Here is a 23,567-nt window from a genome sequence, read left to right on the forward strand (position 1 = left end):
GCATGTAATTAACGGGGAGTTGTCCTCATGTCCTAAATTCACGACAAAAGAATCCCCCACATTAAGCGCAGTTCCCCCAAAATTATATCGCTACATATTAAACTGGAAACATGGTTACTCTATGAATACAGTATTGTAAATATTTACGGGAGAACTACATAAAACTGTCACATTGTACCTCTGACAATGCATTTTTCTTAAAAAGTTTATATGGAAAGCAACAGCACTTAATGACGTTGCTTCTTTAACTTTACCAATAGATATCAAGCTGAATATTGCTGCATTTTATTGAGAATGTCCATGTTTGTAGGGTTGAATTTCATTACGTATTTCAGGAAATCTTAATTAAAATTGGACCAATTTATTTTAAAAATGACATTCACATTTAAGCTGGTGCTGTATTAGTATAATTATAATGAAACGTTAAAACTTTGAAACATTTTGCAATGAAAATCAGACAAAAACACTCCTCCCCGTGCTCCTCCAGCTTTATTGATAGTTTAAAATTACATTTCTATTTTCTAGGACTTCAGTTGCACTTTCCTTCCGACTTAAAAACTGAGTACAAGCAAATGGTATTTATACAGTAGTCTAAGTGATATTGTACAAAAATAACATTTCGATTTCTGTGAAAACATTTGTCATTCCCAAATAACTCCTAATTCTGCTGTTCCGACGACTGTTCTTGATGTTAAATTTTTGCCAAGGTAAAAAAAAAAAAAAGAAAAAAAAAAAAAAAAGGAAACCAGAACATTTCCAAAGCCATTTTTTTTTTAAACAGAAAATCTACCTTGGACTACCAAAGTGATATTTAAATTGTAAACAGATTTCTATAAAAGAGCGTGTTTCTTTAATACCTCCAAAAAATTTTTTTTCCCATATCTTAGTAATATAGCGTTTGTTATCGCCCACTTGTAGCTGCTTGTAGGGCTGAAATGCATCATGTTATGAACTGTTTCCATGTCAAACTCTCTTGGCCAACTCATATTCCACTAAAACAAACCAAAATAACCACACATGGATGTTTGGTTTCCATTTACTCCCGTCTTCCATCTCATTTGACTGAGATGCACGTCCACAAGCTCAGAGGTCCTATAGATTCCCATATGTTTAGTCCCGTTTATTCCTCACTGATCACCAGTGGCCTGGAAAGGGGGAGGTTCTTTAACAAAGCATTATACATAACACCGCTACCAAACTAAAACATTTTTTTGTATTGAATGCAGAAAGATATTTTTTTATCACCCCTTTCTTTGTATTACATATCGAGAGGCTCACAGGCCTGGGACTAGCCTCTGTCAGCCAACCTTTGGCCAGTGAAGAGGATTCAGAGAAAATAATACAACCAACCATCAATCTGAAAAAAAAGGAGGGGCAACAGAGGGTGCTGATTATGCGGTTGCTTCGATGGTGCACTCTTTTGCCAGGTGGCCCGCCTTTCCACAGTTGTAGCAGTTGGTCTCGCTGGCTTTACTGCAGTGCACAGCGACGTGACCAATCTCACCACACCTAAAGACAAAAAAAATAATAATAATTAAAAATAAGAATTTTATATACTAGTACTAAAAAAAAAAAAAAAAGCTAAGCAACTTCTTAAAAACTCCACTTACCGGTAACATTTCACCTTATCACAAAGCTTCTGGATGTGACCAAACCCACCGCAGGAGTAGCACTTCTGCTCGTTGGCGTGGTCGCAGTCACGAGCCATGTGGCCGGCTTTGCCACAGGTGTAGCAGAGCTGCTCTCTCTCCTTCCTGGGCTCCTTGCAGTCCCGGGAGATGTGACCACTCCTGTGGCAGTTGTAGCACGCTGGACACAGAGGAGGTGGTAAAAAAAGGGTTATCACTTTAACACCTGTGAAAAAACAACTAATACAGAAAATAAAAATAAAAAAGAAATGTTACATACCATCCTCAGTTTGGTCACAGTCCCTGGCCATGTGTCCCTGGTCTCCACAGCGATAACAGAACAGCTCTGTAATGTCAAAAACAGTATGCAAATAAGGGTATGTATGTTGTTTTTTTTTTTACATTTTTGGTTAATTGCCACTAGAACAATACTCAGTTTGTAATACTATTGCAATGTATAAATATGATTAAAAACAATGAGTAGGGTCATATGATTGTTTTCAATTCGTATTCTAAAACTAAATGGGACAAGTTCTGAAATCCTGAAAAAAAACCCCAAAACATAAGATTGTATTATATCTGAAACCAGAATAGAATATGCAAAGGCCCTTAATAAAGCTCAAATATTTGAAACAATAATCTTATCCTCGATATGGAAAAAAAAATAAAAGAAACGCATACAGTACCCTTTCCTCGTCCCCGGCCCCTGCCACGTCCACGCGCACCACTGGCATTAGGACAATGCTTGACCCAATGACCAGAGCGGCCACATCCAAAGCACTCACTGTTGCTGCTCATCTCCATAACCTAAACAGAAAGAAAAACAACACAGAGGTAAACACTTCTCTCCAATACAGTCATTTCCTGGAAAATAGTAACAACTTTACTGACTACTTAAATTCGCAGTAAAATGTGCTTAAACTCACATGGATGTTATTTATTTTTATTTTTTTTACAAGTTAGGATTATAACTAAAATTGAATTTGAAATTAATTTGTCTATAAAGTTGTATTGACTTTTGTAAATGAATAGAATAGGGTTTGTAAGTGGCTAAGGAGAATATTTGTAGCAAATTAGAATATTTGTAGTAAATTGAAGCTACATAAATAAACAGAATCAAATAATTCTGATTGCTTTAGTTTCTAAAATACATATTTTAATAGCTGAGAAAGTTATTTTAACATGGCTCTTCAAGATTCAGTCAAACCAACAAAATGACTACCATGTGGGGTTCTACTCTATGATCGGGGAGACACATTCATCAGCTGCTGTGTCTATCATCAACCATCAGACTAACTACTGAGCTAACTTACAGAAACTTCCTCAGTGGGATCATGATGTGATCGCCATAGGTCGACCTTCTGTTTGCTGAAGACATCAGGTCAAGAAGAGTGGAAGTTAATGAAGCACTAACGTGAATACTAAGTAAGGTAATCAGGCTCCTAAAAATAGGACCTAGCATAAAGTCACAAAACCAGGAGGCTGCAACGTTTAAAACGGGCAACTTAAAAAACTCTCTGTTGAACTTATACGTTTATATAGGATAAATTCAGACACAATGAACTTAATCTAAACAACCCATGTTAGTGGAAATTTGCTGACTAGCAGAGGAATAACTGCGAGAGCACGCCGTGAGTAGCGCGTTGGTTGCATCGTGTTATGTGATGAAGCGTGTTCAACAGCAACAAAGCCGCAAGTCTAACCGTCTAAAACAGAAAACAAACACCTCGGAACGCATAAACGGATTAGACATTCCAGGAATTTAGACAAGACGTGAGAATGCTAAATGTTTACCGGCTTGCAAAACAGAAAACAAAATGCCAAAGGTTGAAACTCCGCTAACGTTGGCCTAGTCACGTTGATTTTTCTCCTGCGTACTCGCGAGACAGTAGCGCCAGCTACGCTAGCTGCTAGCAAACACTAGCTCAACACCTCACGACCAAGAAACGCGCTTCGGTCGACGATCGAGCCACATTGCACAGCAAGAACCAGACGATCCGTCATTAATTGTAAGAAATATACACAATACACGCATTTTGGTGGGCATTCGGGGAAATATGCCTTGAAAACAAAATTTCCCGCCAGGGCGCACACACCAAAGTCGTTGTGATGAGCTAACGTTAGCAGGCCGGGCTAACAGCCCGTTGCTAGAGTTTTAGTGGGAGCAAACATAATTAAAAGCAGAACCTATTAACGGGAAGAATCAAACCAAACAACAAAGTTCTTGCCACAGGTGATTTCAACACGCAATAAGTGGAAAACGAATGTACATAAATAGTGTCATGATTACGAGAATTAAAGCCGTTTTATTGCTTACCTTGATGGCTACCTAGCTGTGTCAGTGTTTACGCCTCCTTTGCGCTACATGCGGTGCCAGCAGGAGTTCCTGAATTGTCATTCGCATTATCCAGTAAAAACCCTCACAGTCATTGGCCGCGGATTCGCCAAGCAACCAATAACATGCGAAGAAGTCTGGACACCGCCTCTACATATTAGCCAATCAGAAACACGGAAAGGTCCCATTTTGCCTTCGGTACATTTAACTTCGCTTTCTTCTTTCAAACTGAAGAAATGAAGCAGTTACTCTCAAACTTTTAAATATACGGACCACTTCAATAATTACAAGCAGGTTTTTCTTGTACCAGAATTTTCTAACAGTGGTACGCTGAGATATTTTTTGGGGGTTGTTGTGTTGTCATGAAAACATGAAAGAGAAAAATAATGTCCGTTAGCTTTGCACGATTGATTGAAAGAAACAGTTCAAGCATTCCAGTTTACTTACAAATCGATATTTCCAGATTTTAAGCTACAAAAATGAAAATAAATATTTTTGGATGTTAAAATTCTGAGTGTAAAAGTGAGCGGTTTCCCATCAACCGAGACCTCAAAATCCACAATAAATAGAATGTAAAAACTTTATATTTGCATTTTTTACAATTTGGATTTTGTAAAACTCATTTGCAAACTAAACCTGTTAATTAGATGTTTCTACAGAGTTTTTAAAAAAATCGATAAATGCAGTGTTTTAGCTTACTGATAGTTGTAATCAAGCTTGGACCTGAAACTCATTTGATTTGCTTTTGATTTCATTCTCAGATTTAAATTTCAACCTCAGATATTAATGGAACAACATAAGTGGCACCAGCATTGTTCATAATTCAATGATGTCCACCTCATAACATTTCATTTGTCAGATTTTGGAATCGGACAAATTGATCGGATTTTGATCAGCTCTGATCCTTAAAAAAGGTATACAAATATCAACACAGTAACACAAATCTAACGCAACTGGCATGACTTTCATTTTATTTCCTACTTCACAGAAAGTTCTTGCTGTAATATTTCGTGTGTTGAGAGCATCAAGATAAATACCACAATTTACAAATGTATTTTCGAATCTGAATATTTTATATGACAACACATATGAGCCACTTGATAAACTTTAACACTATGTAGAAATCCAAACTACTATGGAGCACTAAAATTCTACATGATTATGTTTCAGTTATGTAGTTTTTGTAGCAAGTAACAAGCTTTTAGCATAGTTCTGTCTGGATATGCAGTCACTCTTGTTATCAGAAGCGACAGATTTTTATGCATAATACACTAATTTTCAACAGACTTAAGGTCAAGGCAATTCCAGAAGCTGTTAGCCATCTTTTCCATCCTGAAGTTAGTTTTTATGTGTGTGTTTGGGATCATTGTCATGTTGGGACATCCAGTAATGGCTAGGTTTAAACAATGTGGCCCAAACTATCACCCTAAGATGAAAGAAAATCTTTTAGAGTGCTCAAAAACAACATAGGAACCAATATAGTTTAACCACCATGAGCTGCAGGAACACCGGTCCACAATGAAGCAAGTTTTAGCTCCTTGGATTGTGCTGTAGTACCCAGGTCCCTTTACCAGCTCTGGGACCCAACCAAAACCCCTCAGTGTCAATACCTTGAGAAATAAGGATATTTGGTTAAGTATAAAACAGGTGTTAATGCCAAAAATGATCAAATGTTGAAAGAAATGGAACAGATACAGAGAGACATTCACCATCCAGAGCTGGCTCCACTCAGCAGACCTTTAGGGTGCCATCAAGTGAAGCACAGATTGCAGCGTGAGTTCTGCTTCGGTCTTCTCATTCTGCACCATCTCTAGCGGGAGTTGGCCTGGCTTAATCAGTTTGGTTTATGTGCGACTGTCGCCAGTCTTATATGTTATGGTTACGTGAGCTATGTAAGCGTGCAGCAGTGTGCATGTGAGCAGATAAAAGATAGAGGAAAGAGAATCATTATATCCATACAATTGAAATCTTGCAGCTAGACTAAAAATACCACTGTCCACATGGACTGCTTCTGGAGGAGGGTTTTATGGAAAAATAAGACAAAGATTGAGGTATTTGACTTCAGTGATAAGAAGCATGTTTGTAGGAGTAAAGTCAAGGCGAGGGTTTAAGGCCAAATTTACCAGCTGTGTAGCATAGTGGTAGCATTATCATATGCTGTGTCTGTTCAGCTGGAGAGCACCGACTCCAAATTCTTTACCTCAACCTTAACTGAAAAGCTGAATGGTTGCAATTTGGAGACAGCTGAGTGTTTCAACTGAGCTGTGATCCCACATCGTGTCTTGTGGGGGAATGGAGAATTCTGGAAAGATCGTGACCTAAACCTTATGAAGCATTTATGAACTATGCATAATACGCTGCGTGTCCCAGGAGACCATTCAATTTACTGTAAATATATTGAACTATTTCCAATTATTTCAGAATTATTTATTTCATGATGGTGACAAAAAGTGTGTAATTTCTGTAACTCTTGTAAGTACATTAAACCAAATATTGATGAATGTATGCATACATTTACAATAGCATACATAATTTTAACAATGTTAAAATCTTAGAGAAAATCCCAAATTTTTATATGCAACATAATTCAATGAGAATTTCCCGAAAACAAGATTTTACTGCATTTACTGCAGGTGTTAAAAGGGCACATAAGCTTCTTTCCCCCTTATTGCCTTCAACTCTTGCATGCATAGTTTGTTGAAAACAAGAGGACTGACAGAAACACTCATTAGAGCTGGAAGCATCTCAGCTAGGAGTGCTCAGTGAACGGATCAATAGGTGGAAGAGATGCTCTCATCTGTCTTAAGGTGGCCTTGGATCTAAAGCTCTAGCGCTAGGTTTTCTGGTTTCTATTATGGTAGTTTTAGAAGCTTGTAAACTTCCAGTCAGGAAAATAACCACAATAGCAATCTGTCTGGCATAAATTCAAAGCTGATTAAATCCTAATCCAAGTAAAAACAGTAGCTCAATTGTATGAGGAGAGGGATACCTTAAAAAGCGTCACAATGACAAAGCCCTGCCCTCATCTGCACAGAAACATTAGTTGGTGTTTCTGTTAGTTGTTGGATTGATTACTTGCCTGTAAAAATGCCATAGGTATTTGGAAAGTTCAATAAGTCAAAGTTAATGCCTATTGTTGCTTTTGAACATAAACACAGGTTTATGTTTTAATCTCTCCTCGGAATTGTCTAGAGCTGCCTTATGGAAACAATATATGCTGAACCCATCAGGAGATGCAGATACAGGATGTTAACAAAGCTGCTTCTCTCTAAGGTGGTGTCAACTCCAGCCTGCTGAAGGGACCTCCGGGCCATCTGTGATTTGGGTACCTCAGGGGACCCAGACCGGGATGCCACAGACATGATGAACACATGGTGAGTGGAGCTGGGTAGCTGTATACAGTTATATATTGTTTCAAGGTCAATTTCAGAGAGAATAAGTCATTTTTGTGGATAGCAAAAACAGTGATAATATTTGAAAAACATCACCTACACTGCAAATAAGAGGTAAAATGTGTTTATGTCTGTTGGGCTTTAAGAGAATGTATTGCTGGTGTAACCTGCATGCACGCCATCTTCTGTTTTTATTTTTTTCTTACCAAATATTTCCAGTGTAACATGAAGAGTGGTAATAAAAGCAAGCAATTTTCCAAAGCTAAGATGTCACAATACCCACATTTCGCCAGCAGAGGGCGCGCATGATAATATTATGAGTTACTCGTTAAAACAAATCGCTAGTTGCTAATTTCCTCACTCTTCAAAACAAATGTGCTTTCAAACTGACTAAACTGTCCGATTACATTGACTTTTCAAGTGTTTTAACTTAACCAAAAGGCGGCTATTGTTCTTAAGCTTTTATGTGCACAGCTTTAAAGACTACGTCGACTATTCAGCAGGACTTTGAAGTGCGTATAAGTTAGATGCGATTATATCAACATGCGAGCGTTTAAAAAAATTAGCTGCATATCTTACCGACGTAAAAGCATCAGTGTGGCCTCGGTGGGAGGGTTTAAGTGTGTGCAATGCTTGCGCAGTGTGAGCGATGTTTGCAGGTCTTGTTATGACTGCAAGGTCCTGTTTCAATCACTGGCGTCAGACGGACGCACAACACCAACTCAGCCCGCTTCACCTTCTCCCCAAACAACGTAAATATTGATTGGAACAGCGCCGCATTACGAAGCACTTCATCGGACTTGTACTTTGGAAAGTGCTTCGCTGGAGACGAAGAAAATCCCTCGTCGTATGACTTTGAGGGACCGGAGTTTTTTTCTTCCCCCCTCCTTTTTTTTTTCTTCTCGCATATCACGACTTGCAGGATTAAACTTTTTCCTGTTGTTTTAGGTGGTTCGTGGAAAAAAAGAGACCCACCTGTGACCTCCCCTTTCCTTGATTAAGGCAATATTCATCCGCTGTAGGATTATTCGATTCAACATCGGGAGCTTCACCAGCTTTGACTCCTTTTTCCTCCTTTTTTTTTTCTTTGAATGCGTTGCAATTATGATGATGTCACCGACGCCACTTTTCCCTAAAGTTATGGCGGAGCACAACTTTTTTAACTTCTCTTGGTGAGCACACAGAGCCTACAGATCCTAGCACTCACTACTCTTTGAATTACGCTTATATAGGCAACTTTCTTGGCTAAAACGCTTCGGTTTAAAGCTAATGAACTGCAGCACAGAGAGAAGGGACGTAAAATGTAACGATACGGTCTGCTTATGACGGCCTTCTGGGAATGTTAGTGTTTTAACTGGAACAACCAGGCCTGGTGGGGGAAAAAAAAAAACAAAAAACAAGCAGCTACATTTATGATTACCTTTTTATAGTTTCAGAAATGACTGCATGCGTTTTAATGGTAGTGGTTCATTTTAGTTCTTTTGTTACGTTTGAATGAGAAACGGTCCCGAATCATAAATAGGGCTAACACGCTGACGATGACTATGGAGGGTTGAAAGTGCCACAGTGTAAATCATGCATCTTTGCAGACTATTTGAGAGTTGTGTGTCAACAAACAGTTTCACCTGACATGGCAAGAAGATTCAACCATAACATTTTAAAAGGTAAAATTATGTGCTCATTTATTTAACGTAAATTGGACTGAAACCCCTTGAAATGTCGTGACAAAAAAATACCTTAATGAAATTTTTTTTAGACGTTATCAGCTTCATGTTTGATCAAATTTCTTTTGTGCTTGCAGCGCTGTCGGCCATTTGACTTGTAACCGTCTCTTTATTCAGCCCAATTCTAATGTTTGCTGGAACATATTTTTACAATTTTAAAGCAGTAGTAGGAGATATCCTGCCTGATCACAAAAATGCCATTGAGCTTGCGTTATAAAGTTTACAACAAAATTTTGACCTTAAAATGAAAAATATAATAATACTGCTAATTTTTTAGACATTATCCTGGATAATGAAGTACGTGCTTACATATCAAATCAGTTTGCTTTTTGGAAAATTGCCACACGAAAACAGCTAAAAAACTTAAGCTGGCTGAATTTTCCAATTTGTCATCCCGAAACCTAAACGATAATCCATGAATGTATTGCTTACAAAAATAGTTTCCTGGTTTTGTCTGGAAATTTTGCAACCCACAAGGTTAAACAAAAAGCTTTTTAAGGGGGAAGCCAGGAATATAATTGCCAGTCTAGTGATTGGGTTTAAATGGTACCTTCACACTGAATGATACCTAACATGATGTTTGAATTACTCTTAATTTTTTTCTTCTTTATGAGAAAGTTAAAGGTAATTAGATCGAAACTAACTAGCTGTGCAGATCAGTAAATAATATGTTAGGGTTTTGTACCATGAAAAATTAAATATAAATATAGTATTAGTTAAAATTGGTATTAACTGTTGCCCACTTTAAATTACTTCATTATGTTTCTTATGAAATACTAGTATGTTTAAATAGTTTTAAAGTGTCCTATTTTTTTCCATTTAAAATTTTATTTCAAATCTATGTCACATTATAACCCTCCACAGTTTTCTCACTTACTTCTATAACTAGAGAACCATGTAAAACTTCTCATTGTATTACAGTGCAATTTATACTTCCTTTCATATGTAGTTCTGTTTTGTATTTGTGCTGTTTTCTGATACAATGCAGCAGTTATTGATGCAAATCCAGAAGCATGAAGGAAAAGGGTAAAAACCCACCATTCCCAAAAAAATCTTTTTTGTTTTAAGCTTTTCTGTACATCTGATGACTCAACAGGCCTGCTGGAACAGCTAACCACTGACAGCAGTTAAAAAAGAAACATCTCTCCAGGGTCAGCCGGTCCTTGTATAAATACAGCAGTGGTAATTAGGGGCTATGCAAGCCGATGGTGCTCATGCATATGGGCCAAGAATGAGTGAAAACCTTTGTGTATTTACAATATAGCACTGCAGTTTGTAGTACAAACAAAGCTGAAAAGAGGGTGTGTTTGGTTATGAGGGCCTTACTTTTTTTTTTCTTTTTTTTTTTTTAAGGACCACATAGTCAACTTATTTTTGTCCTGTTCATGTTTATATAGTTTGGCCCTGAACACGGTGGAAATTTCATATTACATTGTTTCCTGAAAACAGAGGGAAACGGTTCAGTATCATATTTGCTTTGAGTTTTATATGCGCAAAGCGAAAATAAGAAATTTGAACATAAATATTCTCTTTCTTTTCTTGCATGGTTTTATTAGTTGCCGTTACTTAAACCCTAAAATTAAGCTAATCATTAGCATAATCCTAGAGGGTTGCTTTCAGCAAGATTATATGTAAAGATTACCTCTAACCTTACAATGCCATAACCCACATCTCCTCTTTTGCTACATTTTTTCCCCCTGCAGACAAAAACAGTCGCTGTTGTAATCAGGTAGTGCTCAACCCATCTGTTGTGGTTTCCTTGGTGTTGAAATAAAGTGCAAGGTTGAACAATTGGAAAGTTTGAGTATTTTGTGCCCTTTCCTTGCATGCATGCATTTTATTCTTATCCTTTGTTCTAAATATATATTACAGTATTGTCTGAGTAAAGAGAGAATGTGAGTAAATGTTTTCTTTTTCTCTCTCTTTTTTTAAGACCATTGTGAGTAATTAGTTTTAGTGATGGAGCAGTTTCACGGAGCGTGGAAGACCCTAAGCAATGGCTTTGGAATGAAGGACTCACCATTTGAGGGCCCCTGCCTGTCCCCTACCATGGTCCAGGGCTTCACCTGCCAGCGACGTGCCTCAGACGACAGCAAGATGACGGACTCCAAGGCCAGCAGCACAATCCGTGTCTTCCTCCCAAACCAGCAGCGCACTGTGGCAAGTCTTGACATACCAGGTTCCGAATGAGGCTTCAGATTTGATTGATCAATATCGTTAATATTAGTTGTTGGTCTGTTACTATAGGTCAACGTGCGACCAGGTATGACTCTTTACAGCTGTTTGATCAAAGCCCTGAAGGTGCGAGGTCTGCAGCCCCAGTGTTGCGCCGTCTTCAAGCTGCATCCCGGACAGAGAAGGTAAACTCAGAAAATCCTCCAACCAGAGCTTGTAAATATTATTAAACCTTCTGTTGTGAGTATTACATATGTTTTTTTTGTTTGTTTACTTATATCCAAATCAGTAAAAAATCCCGGATGGACTGGAATACCGATTCAACCTCACTGATAGGAGAAGAGCTCCTGGTTGAGGTTTTAGATCATGTTCCTTTGACAACGCATAACTTTGTAAGTACTCCAAACAATTACAGCTTACTTTGTTCTCAAACGTTACTGCAAAAAGAAAATTTGCACTTTTTCTTGTTTTTAAATGTAGGTACGGAAGACCTATTTGAAGCTAGCCTTCTGCGACATTTGCCAGAAGTTTCTCCTTAATGGATTCCGTTGCCAAACATGCGGCTATAAATTCCATGAGCATTGTAGCACCAAAGTGCCCACAATGTGTGTGGACTGGAGCAACATTAGACAGCTTCTGTAAGTATACAGGAGGAAAAAAAGTCATGTTTATAGCCATTTCTAGACTGGACAATATAATTTTGAGTTTTTGAGCAGATAAAATTGATTAAAAAATCAGAATAAAAAAAAAAATTCTTGTGCATTCACTGATCATAAGAGCCAACTTTTCTTCATCATTATCACGTCTGCATGCAGATGATCATAATTGGATGCAAATAAAAATGGGTTATACATATTTGTGAGGTAAGTTTCATAGTCCTGCAAAGATAAAAAAGGGAAGTTAAACTTTTCTGGTAGGTCATTCTGACTAGGTCATTCTCATTTGCATGGCTTTCCATGCAAATGAGAAAGCCATGCACTTTGAATGGAGACCTTTATGTTTTTTGTGCTGGATGTAGAATCAGCAGTAATAATTAGCAAAGAGGAGAATCCCTCTTTACCTGACACCCACTCTGCAGGTGCATCTAAGTAAACAATAATATTATTTCTTCTAGAACATTTTCAGAACTAAGAGTCAAACTCACATTATATTGTATACTTGCAGTGTGCATTCCATGTTTCAAACCTCTTCTTACAAAGAAATATCCTCAGAGGTGTCTCACTTGGGCTGAGGAGAAAAAAAAGACTGGACTGTTTTCTGAAATGTACATTTTGATGAAATAGTAATTCGCTGTGATGTACCCACGGCCACCTAATGCACTCTATTACCTGTTTACTTCTTTTATCAGGTTGTGTCCAACACCAGGTGAGAGTGGCTTCCCGTCCCTGCCACAGCTCACATCCCGACGTATGAGAGAATCCCTAACCCGGCTTCCAAGGTGAATAAAACTTTGTTTCATCAAAAACTAAAAACTGATAGGTTCTTCTATTTTGTTTCTTCTCTAAAAGGGATGAATAATACTAAGAAAACATATTAATAATATACTACAGTTTACTATTTCAGCAAGGATATGGATTTCAGTTGAGCCAAGTTTTCCTCTATACTCTTTTCTGCTCCATCATTGCAATGTCGCCACTTCTGTCCTCCAGCTTTTGCATTGTGCCCACTAAGACATAAACCAATTGTTAGTGTCAACGACAATGAAAATCATCCCAACTTGCCAGAAATATAGTTCACAATCAGTTCTTATGTATGACCACATTTCAGTCTTCAGAATTTTGCATCAAGGCAGGCATTTGCGATTGAAATATTGCAGACCCTGAAACTGCAATGGCAATTATGATTAGATATCACTTCTTTCCTCTAAATGTAACTGCTATTTTTTTATTTTTTTTTATTTTACAAGGGAAGGAAGATTAAGTCAAACCATGTAAAAGTTTTTCTTTGGAGTATTGTTTTTACTACATGAATCATTTCAATCAGGTTAATGACAAGTACTTTTTATGTGGGTTTTTATGTGTGGAAGTTGTGGTTTTTATCTGGTTATATAATGGTTATCACCTTTCAGGAACCGAAGTCATCGCCGTGTCTTTCTTGTTTATGTGCAGCACAGGTGCTGTCAGATTTTTGCAAAAGTTTTTCTAGATTTTGTTTTACAATCACAAACTTGGTGTAGGAGGATGTTTTTCTGATTCAACAACTGCAGAGTAGTGCATAATTGTGCTCACTCACTTCCAAGATATACATCTGTATTCTGGGTACTTTGTATAACCAGAATACAAATACTGGTTATAGAATTGTGTTTTGGGGTATTTCTCTTTCGGAGACTTAAAACGTCTTTGGAACTTCTTTGCAAAATTCTTTACACGCTGTCAGAATGCATAAGAAGCATCTGAGAGCATTTTATAATCAACATGTTTTGTCACACAAGTTTTATTTGATTAACCCATTCTAACACAGAACTATGCATTTATTGAAACAGTTCTATTGAAGTGTGTTTAGCGTCGTTTCCTGCCAGAATGTGAATCTTCTCTCCAATCTCAAGTCTTCTGCCCCCTCCAAAAGGTTTTCTTTCAGTGTTAGCCTGTACTTTGCTCCCTCCATTTTCCCATTAACTCTTGACTAGCTTCCCGGGCCTTTCTGATGAAAAGCAATCCCACAGTGTAATGCTGTCACCACCATGTTTCACTGCCTCAAAGGTGTTTTCCAAGTGTGGTGTTAGTTTGCCGCCACACACACAGCGTTTTGCATGTAGGCCAGAAATCATTCTTGTGCTACTTCCCAGTGATGGGCTGTTTTGTGCACAAAACTGTTTGCAGTTGTAGCCATCCAAATTTGAAAAAAAAAGTTTAAGCTCGTGAATACTTTTGCATGATGCGATGTGAAATGAGTTCTGCCTTCAGTGACTTCCTGTGTTTAGAGACGCTTATCTGTGGACGACCTGATGAAGTGCAGTGTGAAAACTTTATTTTGATAAATGATAAAATGGTTTACAAGCTTTCTGAGCTCACACAGTGAGTGTAATATTTTTCCTTCAGATAATATGCTCAAATTTGTTAGTGTGTACTAAAAGCTTTCAGCCAGATTACTTTCTGCTGTTCTGCTCTAATTATACCTTTGATCTACTGCAGCAGCCACTGTATGCCTACGAATATTTGAACTTGCTAAAATTAGAAAGTGGATGGCTGTATGTCCAGACTTCAGATCTGAGCAGCATTCAGGTCATTTTAAGATTAACATATCTGGCTGGTAAGCTTTGTACTCTTTAACTGGGCCAGCGCAGATGTTGGCAAATTGCCTGTGTAGCTTCGAAGTAACCAACACTGGCTTAAAGAGGAAGGCCGTAATAAATATTAACCAATAAGTTACTTCCCCAAAAAGCTTTTACTTACCTTGTTGTTTGCAAGCTTACCTTTTGAGTTAGGTATTTTTCCTGTGCAAAAACAGTGTGGTTGCAGCCTAATTTAAAAATAAATAAATAAATAATGCAAACAAAATACTCAAATGGAGAAAATGAGTAAACATGACAGAAATGAAACCAGCAGCACCCACAGCCACCACACCCACTTTGGCCCAATTTTTAAAGAAGTTACCAAAATAGATATTTTACTGACGGTTAAAAGGCTGTTTCTCTGCGGTTCTGCAGCGTAGTCTTAATTTAATTTTTGCCCCCTCTTTTCAGCTCGGCCCATCGAAATTCCACCCCTCATGTCTTCAACTACACCACGTCGTACCCACCCACAGGCGGCGGTCTCTCCCAGAGGCAGCGCTCCACATCTACGCCCAACGTCCACATGGTCAGCACGACCCTGCCTGTAGACAGCAGCATGTTTGAGGTAAACTGCTCACCATGGGGGCCAGCTGATTTCTCCCGCAGGGCGAGGGTGCCACACCTAACATCTCGGGCCTCAAACTGTTTACATCTCAGGGATTCTATCTGTCTTTGTCTCACCTCTTATCTACCGTGGCTTTAAGTTGTCCACTTGAACAGGGCTGTGTGTATTTATGTAAGCCCCAGATGACATCTTATTCCAGCTTTTTTTTAATACTCTTGCACATTTTGACTTCCCCATGTTCAGTTCCAGTTTCTGCTTTATCACCACCACCATTGTTGCATAATCAGCTCGCGAGTTTATCATTTGTCATACCCACTCTGTTATAAGCCCAAAACATGAGCTTTATTTCATCCTCATTATCTTTAATTCTGTCCTTTCCTTCCTGTCCCTTCATTGCTCTGTTGCGTTGCTTACTCTGGAGTAGCTAGACTGTCTGAGTACCTCTCCCAGTTCCTGGTGCCGCAGATTCTGGCTGAAGAGGAAAGTAGGTATTGTGCACTTCTCCGAGTCAGAGAGTGCCGAAAAGGTTAGAAAGCAGAGTCATGTGTGAAACCTGAATTGCATGCCTTGCAAGTGGGTTATCTGCACTTACATCTCAGAAGTGCAGTTGTCAAACCATGAGTGGCAGCATGGCGTGTATTTTAGTGTTTGAATAAGCTTACCAAACCTAATCTGTGTTTTTTTTGTTGTTGTGTGCGTGTCTGTGTTTTAGGAAGCGATGCGGGATCATGACTCAGGTGAGTTCTTTTCAGCATTTCAATATGCATATTTGCATGGCATGCTTCCTATAAAATTACATCTTATCCATAAATGATCTACTCGTATGTTTATCATTTTACGTGATAAATTAGTTTGATCATATAAGGAAAAAGAAGCATACTATTTTAGGGAACTGGTTGAAAAAGGACACCTTTGCCCTTAGTTTTGGTATTTATAATTCAAGGGGATTTTCATTTGTGCTTCCTCAAATGAAACATTCTCTTATAGTTGCTTTTCTGCTTAGAACATTTTTGATTGGAAAAGTTAGATTAAATCACCTGAAGTGAATTTACATGAATCTCTTTTTTGAGATACTAAATGACCTCTGAAATGAGTGTGCAGTACTTTGCAAAGGTATTTATAGCCCGTGCACTGGTTCATGATTTGTCACATATTATGACATATTTAAAATTATACGTGATAGACTGGAGCACAGTAGTGCATATTTGTGAAGTAAAACATATGTGGTACAGGGTTTTCATTTTTCTTAGTTAAAAAAATAGACATTTGCCCTCAGTACTCTGACACCACTTAATAAAACCCAGTGCTATTGATTGGCATTATAACTCACTACATTAGTAACTAGGGCACAGGTGTACGATTTAATGTCTGTATGAGAATAATGGCTGCTAAACAGTGATTGAGTCAGGACAGTAAAAAAAAAAAACTCTTGTTGGGGAGGAAAAAACACCATTTTTGTTTAGAACTTGTACAGAACACCTTTAACTATATGGAAGAAGTTGCTTCTCTGAAAGTTGAGTGCTACCATTTAATATTGTTTTTTTCCCCCTAAAGCTGGAAGTTCCCCCAGCCAGAGCCCCACAGGCTGGACCCAGTCCAAAGCTCCAGCACCATCCCAGCGAGAGAGAGCCTCGTCCTTCAACACTCAGGAGAAAAATAAAATAGTACGTTCTGTGTTGCATTTATGTTTAACCAGCTCTTTTTAATAATGTGTCATTTGTGAAACTTGTGTTTTGAATACTTGCATCTTTGGTTTCTGTTCATCCAGAGGCCGCGGGATAAGCGAGACTCGAGTTATTACTGGGAAATTGAGGCCAGCGAGGTTTATCTACATTCCCACATTGGTTCAGGCTCTTTTGGAACAGTATACAAAGGAAAATGGCATGGTAAGTATCTGTTATGCAGGGCACAGTCTGGTATAACATTCTCATGCACTATAGATGAGGTAAATGATGCATAAATTGAGAAAAAAGTTGAATGTTTCCTTTCATCTAACAGTATTTCTCTTGTAGGTGATGTTGCGGTGAAGATTTTAAAGGTTACTGATCCAACTCCGGAGCAGCTCCAGGCATTCAGAAATGAAGTCGCCGTCCTGAGGTAACAACACACAAGAATACCTTTTCTGTCTTGTATAAGACTTTTTTTTTTTCTTACAGCTGCTAAAACTGTGTGAATCATCTTCATTGCAAACTTTTATCTAATAGTATCTTGATTTCCTCTTCCCCTTTGCTTGGGCTGCAGGAAAACAAGACATGTCAACATCCTTTTGTTTATGGGCTACATGACGAAGGACAACCTGGCCATCGTGACCCAGTGGTGTGAGGGCAGCAGCCTGTACAAACACATTCATGTCCTGGAGACTAATTATACCATGATCCAGCTTATAGATATCGCTAGGCAGACCGCTCAGGGCATGGAGTAAGTTGTGAAGAATGGAGCTCTGTGGGCGATGCTAATGAGAAATGTCTCAGGTAGCATTAATTATTTTCCCTTTCTTTTGTTTTTTTCAGCTATTTACATGCAAAAAACATAATTCATCGTGACATGAAGTCCAACAGTATCCTTTTCTATTTCTTTGTTGTGGTATTAGAGTGAGTAAAACATAAAGACCAGTTTTCCTCAGTATGTTCAGTTATAAATCTTTGACATCTGTACAGACATCTTCCTGCATGAAGGGTTAACAGTAAAAATTGGGGATTTTGGTCTTGCGACTGTGAAGTCCAGGTGGACCGGATCACAACAGGTGGAGCAGCCCTCTGGATCCATTCTCTGGATGGTTGGTACACTTTGATGCTCTTGGTCAGAAGAACCAATCAGACTGACATTTAAATGTCTGGTTTGGAACCTAAAAAACCCAAACTTTTCTCTGACACATCATGCGATTTGGTGTGGGTGCACTTACTAAGAACTGAAGACTTGACACTAGCTTTTCAGTATTACATAATTAAGAATTAAGACAGAGGATGCTCAAAATATGTAAGAAGCTATTAAAAGAAAACCTTTCTGGATGTGGAAAAAGTGCCATCAAACACAAAATGTCTATTTGTACCCTCCTCAGGGATGTTTTGTTCAATTGGCCTGGAGGCAACTTAAATAGATACCAGAAAGGCTGAAAGTTGTGCAGCTTTTATCTTTTTGGACTTCCAGCCTCTGTTTGCTATGAAGCATGCTTGAATGGGATTTTTTTTTAAATATAAGAGGTAAGGAAAAGAAAATACAGCCACGAGAGACTGCATGCACACTGAAGTTTGCACCTATTAATGCTAATCATGCTAATTCAGGTTGAGCCCATAGCACAGCCTATGGAAAGACTGCCTGCAGCCCCTTACTGAAATTCAAGAACTTCATACAAATTTAACCTGGTAACACAGATATTTGTTGCGGGAGGAGACATTTTTTGAGATTTTCACTGACAAATTAGAATCTCCTTAAGAGGAAAATATTAAGTACAACAAAATATGTCTTTTGCTAGGCTTTCACTCAACAACAGACTTGGGCACATCCGCTCATTAACTGTGGCTAAATACAGCAAGCAATTTGGGAGGAAAAAGTCATGTATGACCACCTCTTGTTGCCAAGAATAGTCTAAAAATAATTCAAGACCACTGGAAAAAATCTTTGGAAATTGTGTGCCTTTCTTCTAATAAGGCACATTTATGAGACCCTTTTAATGCTTTGAATTGATTGAATTTTAAAGAAATTATGTTTTCTTAAAATGATTTCAAAATCACACAGTGTCACAGCGCCTCTGCTCTTAAGATGGACATCTTGACAGTACTGTTTTGATGTTCTGTAAACATTTTCTTTCTGTCCTTGGCAGGCTCCTGAGGTGATCCGAATGGAGGATAACAATCCGTACAGCTTCCAGTCAGATGTCTATTCCTATGGAATTGTTCTCTTTGAGCTGATGACCGGAGAACTCCCCTACTCCCACATAGCAAACAGAGATCAGGTAAAGTTGCTTACATTTGTCTGGCTCTTTTTTGGGTGCTAGTATTTATATGGTCCACTTTTAACAGTCCTAAGCATTTAAAAGGACTGTTTGAATTGGTAAAGTTTTTCTGAAGTTGTCATCAGTAATGGATCTCTTACCTGTAGCAGACAAGTGAGTGAAGTATATTTAAGAGATTTTGCAGGAAGGTCAGGGGGGGGGAGAACTCGTAGAGATGGTCGGCTCACAGCTAGCCGAACAGATGCCCCATGTTTTACCTGACCCAGCATTCAGGCTGGAAGTTTTAGTATTTTGTACGACAAATCTTTAACTCCACAATAAGACATTTGTGTAAGTTCAAGTCCTTGATGATGAAAACCCTCTGCTGCCATCTGAAGGGGCTGGTCTATGGCCTGACAGACCGACGACACGGAGCCACTGGCCTAATTTTAGATCTCGTAACATAACCCTGTGTGAGAAAAGAGGTTCTCAGGTTTGCATTTCAGAGACTGAGTCCTGTGTTTTTCTTTTTCTTTTTTTTATTCTTTAGAGCCAAAGGGTTGGCTAAATAAGATGTGATTCCACATCTGTATATAATCAGACTAAAGTTGTATACAAATTGTGCCTAAAGAAGAACCTGTTCTTCTTGATCCTGTGAAAATACTTTGTACTCGGCTGATCTGGCAGGCACATTGAGTGCTCCTGTCATCTTTTATCTCTGAACCATCAGGCCCTCATACCTTTACAATAGCTCTAGTGTTTTAGATGTCTGTCACCTTAGTCTAACTCGCCATATTTAAAAATTGCATGTGTTAGAATGACCGCTGCTTCAGGGTGAATGTAGGCCTCTCTCACAGTTGTTTGCCTTCAATAGAGAGCCTTGCAAAACTTTTCATGTCGCTTGCATTTTTTTTCAATACATGAAGAGTTTTAAGTTTAAGATGGCATTGACAATGTACCACTATTGGTGTTTTTTTCTAAATCAAGATGACATTGTAATGTTACAAATACATTTTTTAAGTTAGGACCAAAGTTAAATGTCTGTCAGTAAAGCTTTAATTTAAAAATATTTGCAAAATGTCCCTATCATTTTCAAATTTGATCATGCTTTAATGGAGTTCTGTGTAATACATTAACACTGCATGGAGCATGGTTGCGAAGTGGAAGAAAATGATTAGTGACAATAAATATTTTTTGTAAATCTAACTCAGAAATGGCCGTTATTGAGGTGAGTGGTCATGTTTTGATAGTTTTATGGAAGTTTAGTTTTATAACCCAGCCCAACTTTCTCAGTGATGTCTGGTGTTTTCTTCAGGTTTTCTTGAAACTTTTTTGCATTAATCTTCCAGCCAGCTTTCACAAAACAGTAGCATGTGTATTTTGATTAAATTACACTAAAGCTGAATTTATTTACTTAAGTGACCTCTCAACATTTTTTTTTTTTTGTTGCTTTTTTAACACATATTTTTATGTAGGTGCTGTAGAGTACAGGTGATTGAATATGAATACACACCAGAGTTTCTAGTATTTTAATTAATAAAAAATATTTTTGAGAGACAAGCATCATTTTCACCCACTTCACACTTCTCCATGACTTTGTGTTGGTCTGCTACATAAAATGCATTGTGGATGTAAAGTGGCACAATTTGAAAAAGTTTCAGGCTATAAATGCTTTTCTAAGGACCTATAACAATCAAATGTGATCAGTTTTCCTCTCAACTTCAACAAGTCTTTTTTTGACTCCCTTCCCATTAGATTATATTCATGGTGGGAAGAGGCCGCTTGTGCCCAGACCTCAGTAAGCTCTACAAGAACTGCCCCAAAGCAATGAAGAGACTGGTGGCAGACTGCATCAAGAAATCCAAGGAAGAAAGGCCGCTGTTTCCGCAGGTGAGCTGCTTTTCTACTATTAGAAGCTGTTGGGTTAAGCCATAAATTCCTCAAAATAATCTCTTTGCATCTTCCCTATATCTGAATTTGTTCTCAGATCTTGTCCTCCATTGAGCTCCTCCAGCATGCCCTCCCTAAGATAAACCGCAGTGCCTCAGAACCGTCCCTGCACCGAGCCGCACAGACCGAGGACATCAATGCCTGCACTCTGACCACCAGGCTGCCTGTTTACACATAGGCTCCTCCTTAGCAACGAGATTATTCTGCTCCATCAGTAAACGCAAATTCCCTCCTTAGAGACATTTGTATAGATCTATACACATGCAATCATACATAAACCAATGTTAGTCAATGACTATGTAATTAAAGGAGAATAGTAGGAGGAGGAGCATCTGAGATTAACTACGGAAGATTACAATCGGATCTGCACAAGGTACATCACACATGCGTTAAGAAGTATGTTGAGGCTTCGCGTTCGTATCGTATTTGATTTTAGTTGTATACAGAAGCACACATGCCTACCTGAAACAACAATGAATGGACACTGAAGGAAGCTTAGGTGATGTTTGTCTCCTGGTCCGTTTTCTGTCCTGCTTTCATCAGGCATGAAGAGAGGACTACTTTAGCTTAGCTGCCTTATGAGGAAACAAATCCTGGACTAAGTTTCTGAAGAACTTCACCTCCTCTGTTTATCAGAAAGCTACTGGAAGCAGCCCATCTAGTTGCACTGTAGCTGAATCTGCTTTGTCTTAAAAATCAGTCTTTATTTTTGGGTTATTTTTGATAAGTTGTCGTGTCTCACTGCGGAAGGGGGTTTTATCACATTCATTGAACAGATTTGTTGATGCCTATACACTCTATAGACTATTGTTTGGTTATCATGAGCTGGACATTCGGCACGTGTCTTAAATATTTAAAGTAATTCGGGAACTAATTTTGGCTGTCACCTTGAGGAGGTTAAATGTTTTATTTTAAACTTGGTGGAAAATTCATCTATTCAATATTTTAATAAAGTTAAGTTAAAAAAGTCCTTTGCCGAAATATGTTATTGGTTTGTATTTTATTTTTTTAAATGCATCTGTTATTACTCTTCATGTCCTGTACAGGTCCATCTCGGTAATTTAAAATGTCATCAAAAAGTTAGTTTTTTAGTAAGTTAATCCAGAAAGTAAAATTTTTTACAGATTAATCTCTTTGACGGATGTACCTCAAATATATGTCAATTAAGATATTAAAGTTTACAGCTAATTAAAACCCAATATCCAGTTTCTCACAGAATCCGTCGACTAAACATGACCTATTAGAAGTATTTTTAATACAGAAAGTACTTTTTAAATATGTGGAAGGGAATAAAATAATAGAACAGTGCATTTTTAGCAACAACAAAAAAAAAAGTTAAGAAAAACTACAACTGTAAAAACTGCTTTTTTATTTGTGCAAAAAAAAAGGCTGTTTAATATATAAATTTGCAAATAAACAGCAGCAGAGATCCCTTTTATTTAGGTTTTGAAGGCAGTGGTAGTGGCAGGTGTAACCCTGTTTGGCCTCCTGACACAGTAAAGTCCCACACAGGTGCAAGACTTTGCAGCAGGGTGTAATGTTTGCTGTAGCGCTGTGGCAACGTGGTGAAACCTCACTGGGGACCCAGTCCACATACACCACCAGGGGATTCTGCCATTGGCGGACGCCTCTGTGTATGTCACAGTCACTGGCGCGCATGCTGCAACAACAATCTACCAGCAGGCAAGGGGGCAAGGGATGGAAAGGGACAGGACACTAGTATTTTGTTTTAGTGTAAACATTTAGCGGGCTGCTCCTGTGGGGTATTGCCACTCAGCGTTAAGGTTTACAGTAAACATAAGAGCTAAATATGGGAGTAGCTTTATTTTGTGTTTCATGGACCTTTGAATTTAGGCCAGGGTTTAAAAAGCAGCACGTTTTGCAGAGGGTTGTTTGTGTAAAACGTTCCACCACACGGGTGATGTCCAAATAAGATGTGTTTCAGCAAAATAAAGGCTTAACAACAGCATCATGTGGATTTATCTGCCCTATTTCTGCATCCTGCTGAGCTCAGTGGCCTACTTCTGTGTCAAGCAACGGCACCATCTAGTGTTGGTTCTGGCACCATTTTTGAAGAATCTACATGTAACCAATATGTTTACTGTTACCTCTGGTAAAAGTTTATAAAACCTTAAAGTATTTTTTATATTGTTATTGCCCATACTAAAAAAAAAAAAAAAAACACTGAAAAGATGTGAAAGAACTAATTATTTTAACACAAACTGCACTTATTGGCATTTTCAATTCCTATAAAATAAAAGCAACTAAAATATGTTTTGCTTTGCATTTTTGAAGTCAGTCACAATCTCCAGAAATATTTAATTTGTATTGACAGAATTTTTGTTTCATTGAAGTAAAAATCCAACTCTCATAAAATAAGCTCAAGCTTTGAAATGTTTTTTAGGAGTTTGTAGATTTTGCACAGAAAATATTGCTTAATTGGAAAGTGGATGGAAAATTATACATACAAAAGTAAAAATCTGAAAATGTGACATGCATTTGTATTTAGCCTCCAAGTCTTTATATGATGGAGTGAAAACTTTCACCCACTACATATGCAAATACTTTGGAGTGTTTTTAAAAAAAATTTTTTATG

At 38.1% G+C, this 23,567-nt stretch overlaps 2 protein-coding genes across 6 annotated transcripts; one reads left to right on the forward strand and one right to left on the reverse strand.

The window, feature by feature from the left end:
• Nucleotides 1-470: 470 nt before the first annotated feature.
• cnbpa (CCHC-type zinc finger, nucleic acid binding protein a) lies at nucleotides 471-4,049 on the reverse strand. Its single transcript, XM_032563425.1, has 5 exons — nucleotides 3,946-4,049; nucleotides 2,315-2,436; nucleotides 1,909-1,974; nucleotides 1,611-1,809; nucleotides 471-1,509 (listed from the first exon to the last, which is right to left on the reverse strand). The coding sequence occupies exons 2-5, from the start codon at nucleotides 2,430-2,432 to the stop codon at nucleotides 1,392-1,394; spliced, it is 501 nt and encodes a 166-aa protein (XP_032419316.1). The 5' UTR covers nucleotides 2,433-2,436; nucleotides 3,946-4,049; the 3' UTR covers nucleotides 471-1,391.
• raf1a (Raf-1 proto-oncogene, serine/threonine kinase a) lies at nucleotides 3,544-22,940 on the forward strand. 5 transcript variants are annotated; one of them, XM_032562901.1, is made up of 19 exons: nucleotides 3,544-3,637; nucleotides 7,237-7,337; nucleotides 11,013-11,239; nucleotides 11,327-11,439; nucleotides 11,544-11,646; nucleotides 11,735-11,892; nucleotides 12,603-12,692; nucleotides 14,937-15,090; nucleotides 15,515-15,616; nucleotides 15,803-15,827; nucleotides 16,645-16,754; nucleotides 16,859-16,976; nucleotides 17,103-17,187; nucleotides 17,332-17,508; nucleotides 17,601-17,647; nucleotides 17,748-17,866; nucleotides 18,911-19,042; nucleotides 20,777-20,911; nucleotides 21,009-22,940. In XM_032562901.1, exons 3-19 carry the CDS (start codon nucleotides 11,039-11,041, stop codon nucleotides 21,147-21,149), a joined length of 2,010 nt encoding a protein of 669 aa, XP_032418792.1. In that variant the 5' UTR covers nucleotides 3,544-3,637; nucleotides 7,237-7,337; nucleotides 11,013-11,038; the 3' UTR covers nucleotides 21,150-22,940. The 5 variants fall into 5 exon arrangements, with proteins under 5 accessions (XP_032418792.1, XP_032418882.1, XP_032418703.1 ...); XM_032562812.1 differs by lacking the exons at nucleotides 3,544-3,637; nucleotides 7,237-7,337 and adding exons at nucleotides 7,717-8,527; nucleotides 10,783-10,808; XM_032562991.1 differs by lacking the exon at nucleotides 3,544-3,637 and having other exon boundaries at nucleotides 7,218-7,337.
• The last annotated feature ends 627 nt before the right edge of the window (nucleotides 22,941-23,567 follow it).

The sequence above is a fragment of the Xiphophorus hellerii genome, chromosome 1 (assembly GCF_003331165.1).
Source record: "Xiphophorus hellerii strain 12219 chromosome 1, Xiphophorus_hellerii-4.1, whole genome shotgun sequence".
Lineage (NCBI taxonomy): Eukaryota > Metazoa > Chordata > Actinopteri > Cyprinodontiformes > Poeciliidae > Xiphophorus > Xiphophorus hellerii.

Coding starts and splice junctions, on each gene's coding strand:
- cnbpa (XM_032563425.1), bottom strand. CDS start 2,432: ATGGAGATGAGCAGCAACAGTGAGTGCTTTGGATGTGGCCGCTCTGGT. Junction 1,975..2,314: donor GGGCCGGGGACGAGGAAAGG/GTACTGTATGCG, acceptor TTGACATTACAG/AGCTGTTCTGTTATCGCTGT. Junction 1,810..1,908: donor CTGTGACCAAACTGAGGATG/GTATGTAACATT, acceptor CTCTGTGTCCAG/CGTGCTACAACTGCCACAGG.
- raf1a (XM_032562901.1), top strand. CDS start 11,039: ATGGAGCAGTTTCACGGAGCGTGGAAGACCCTAAGCAATGGCTTTGGA. Junction 11,240..11,326: donor CAAACCAGCAGCGCACTGTG/GCAAGTCTTGAC, acceptor CTGTTACTATAG/GTCAACGTGCGACCAGGTAT. Junction 15,828..16,644: donor GATGCGGGATCATGACTCAG/GTGAGTTCTTTT, acceptor TTCCCCCTAAAG/CTGGAAGTTCCCCCAGCCAG.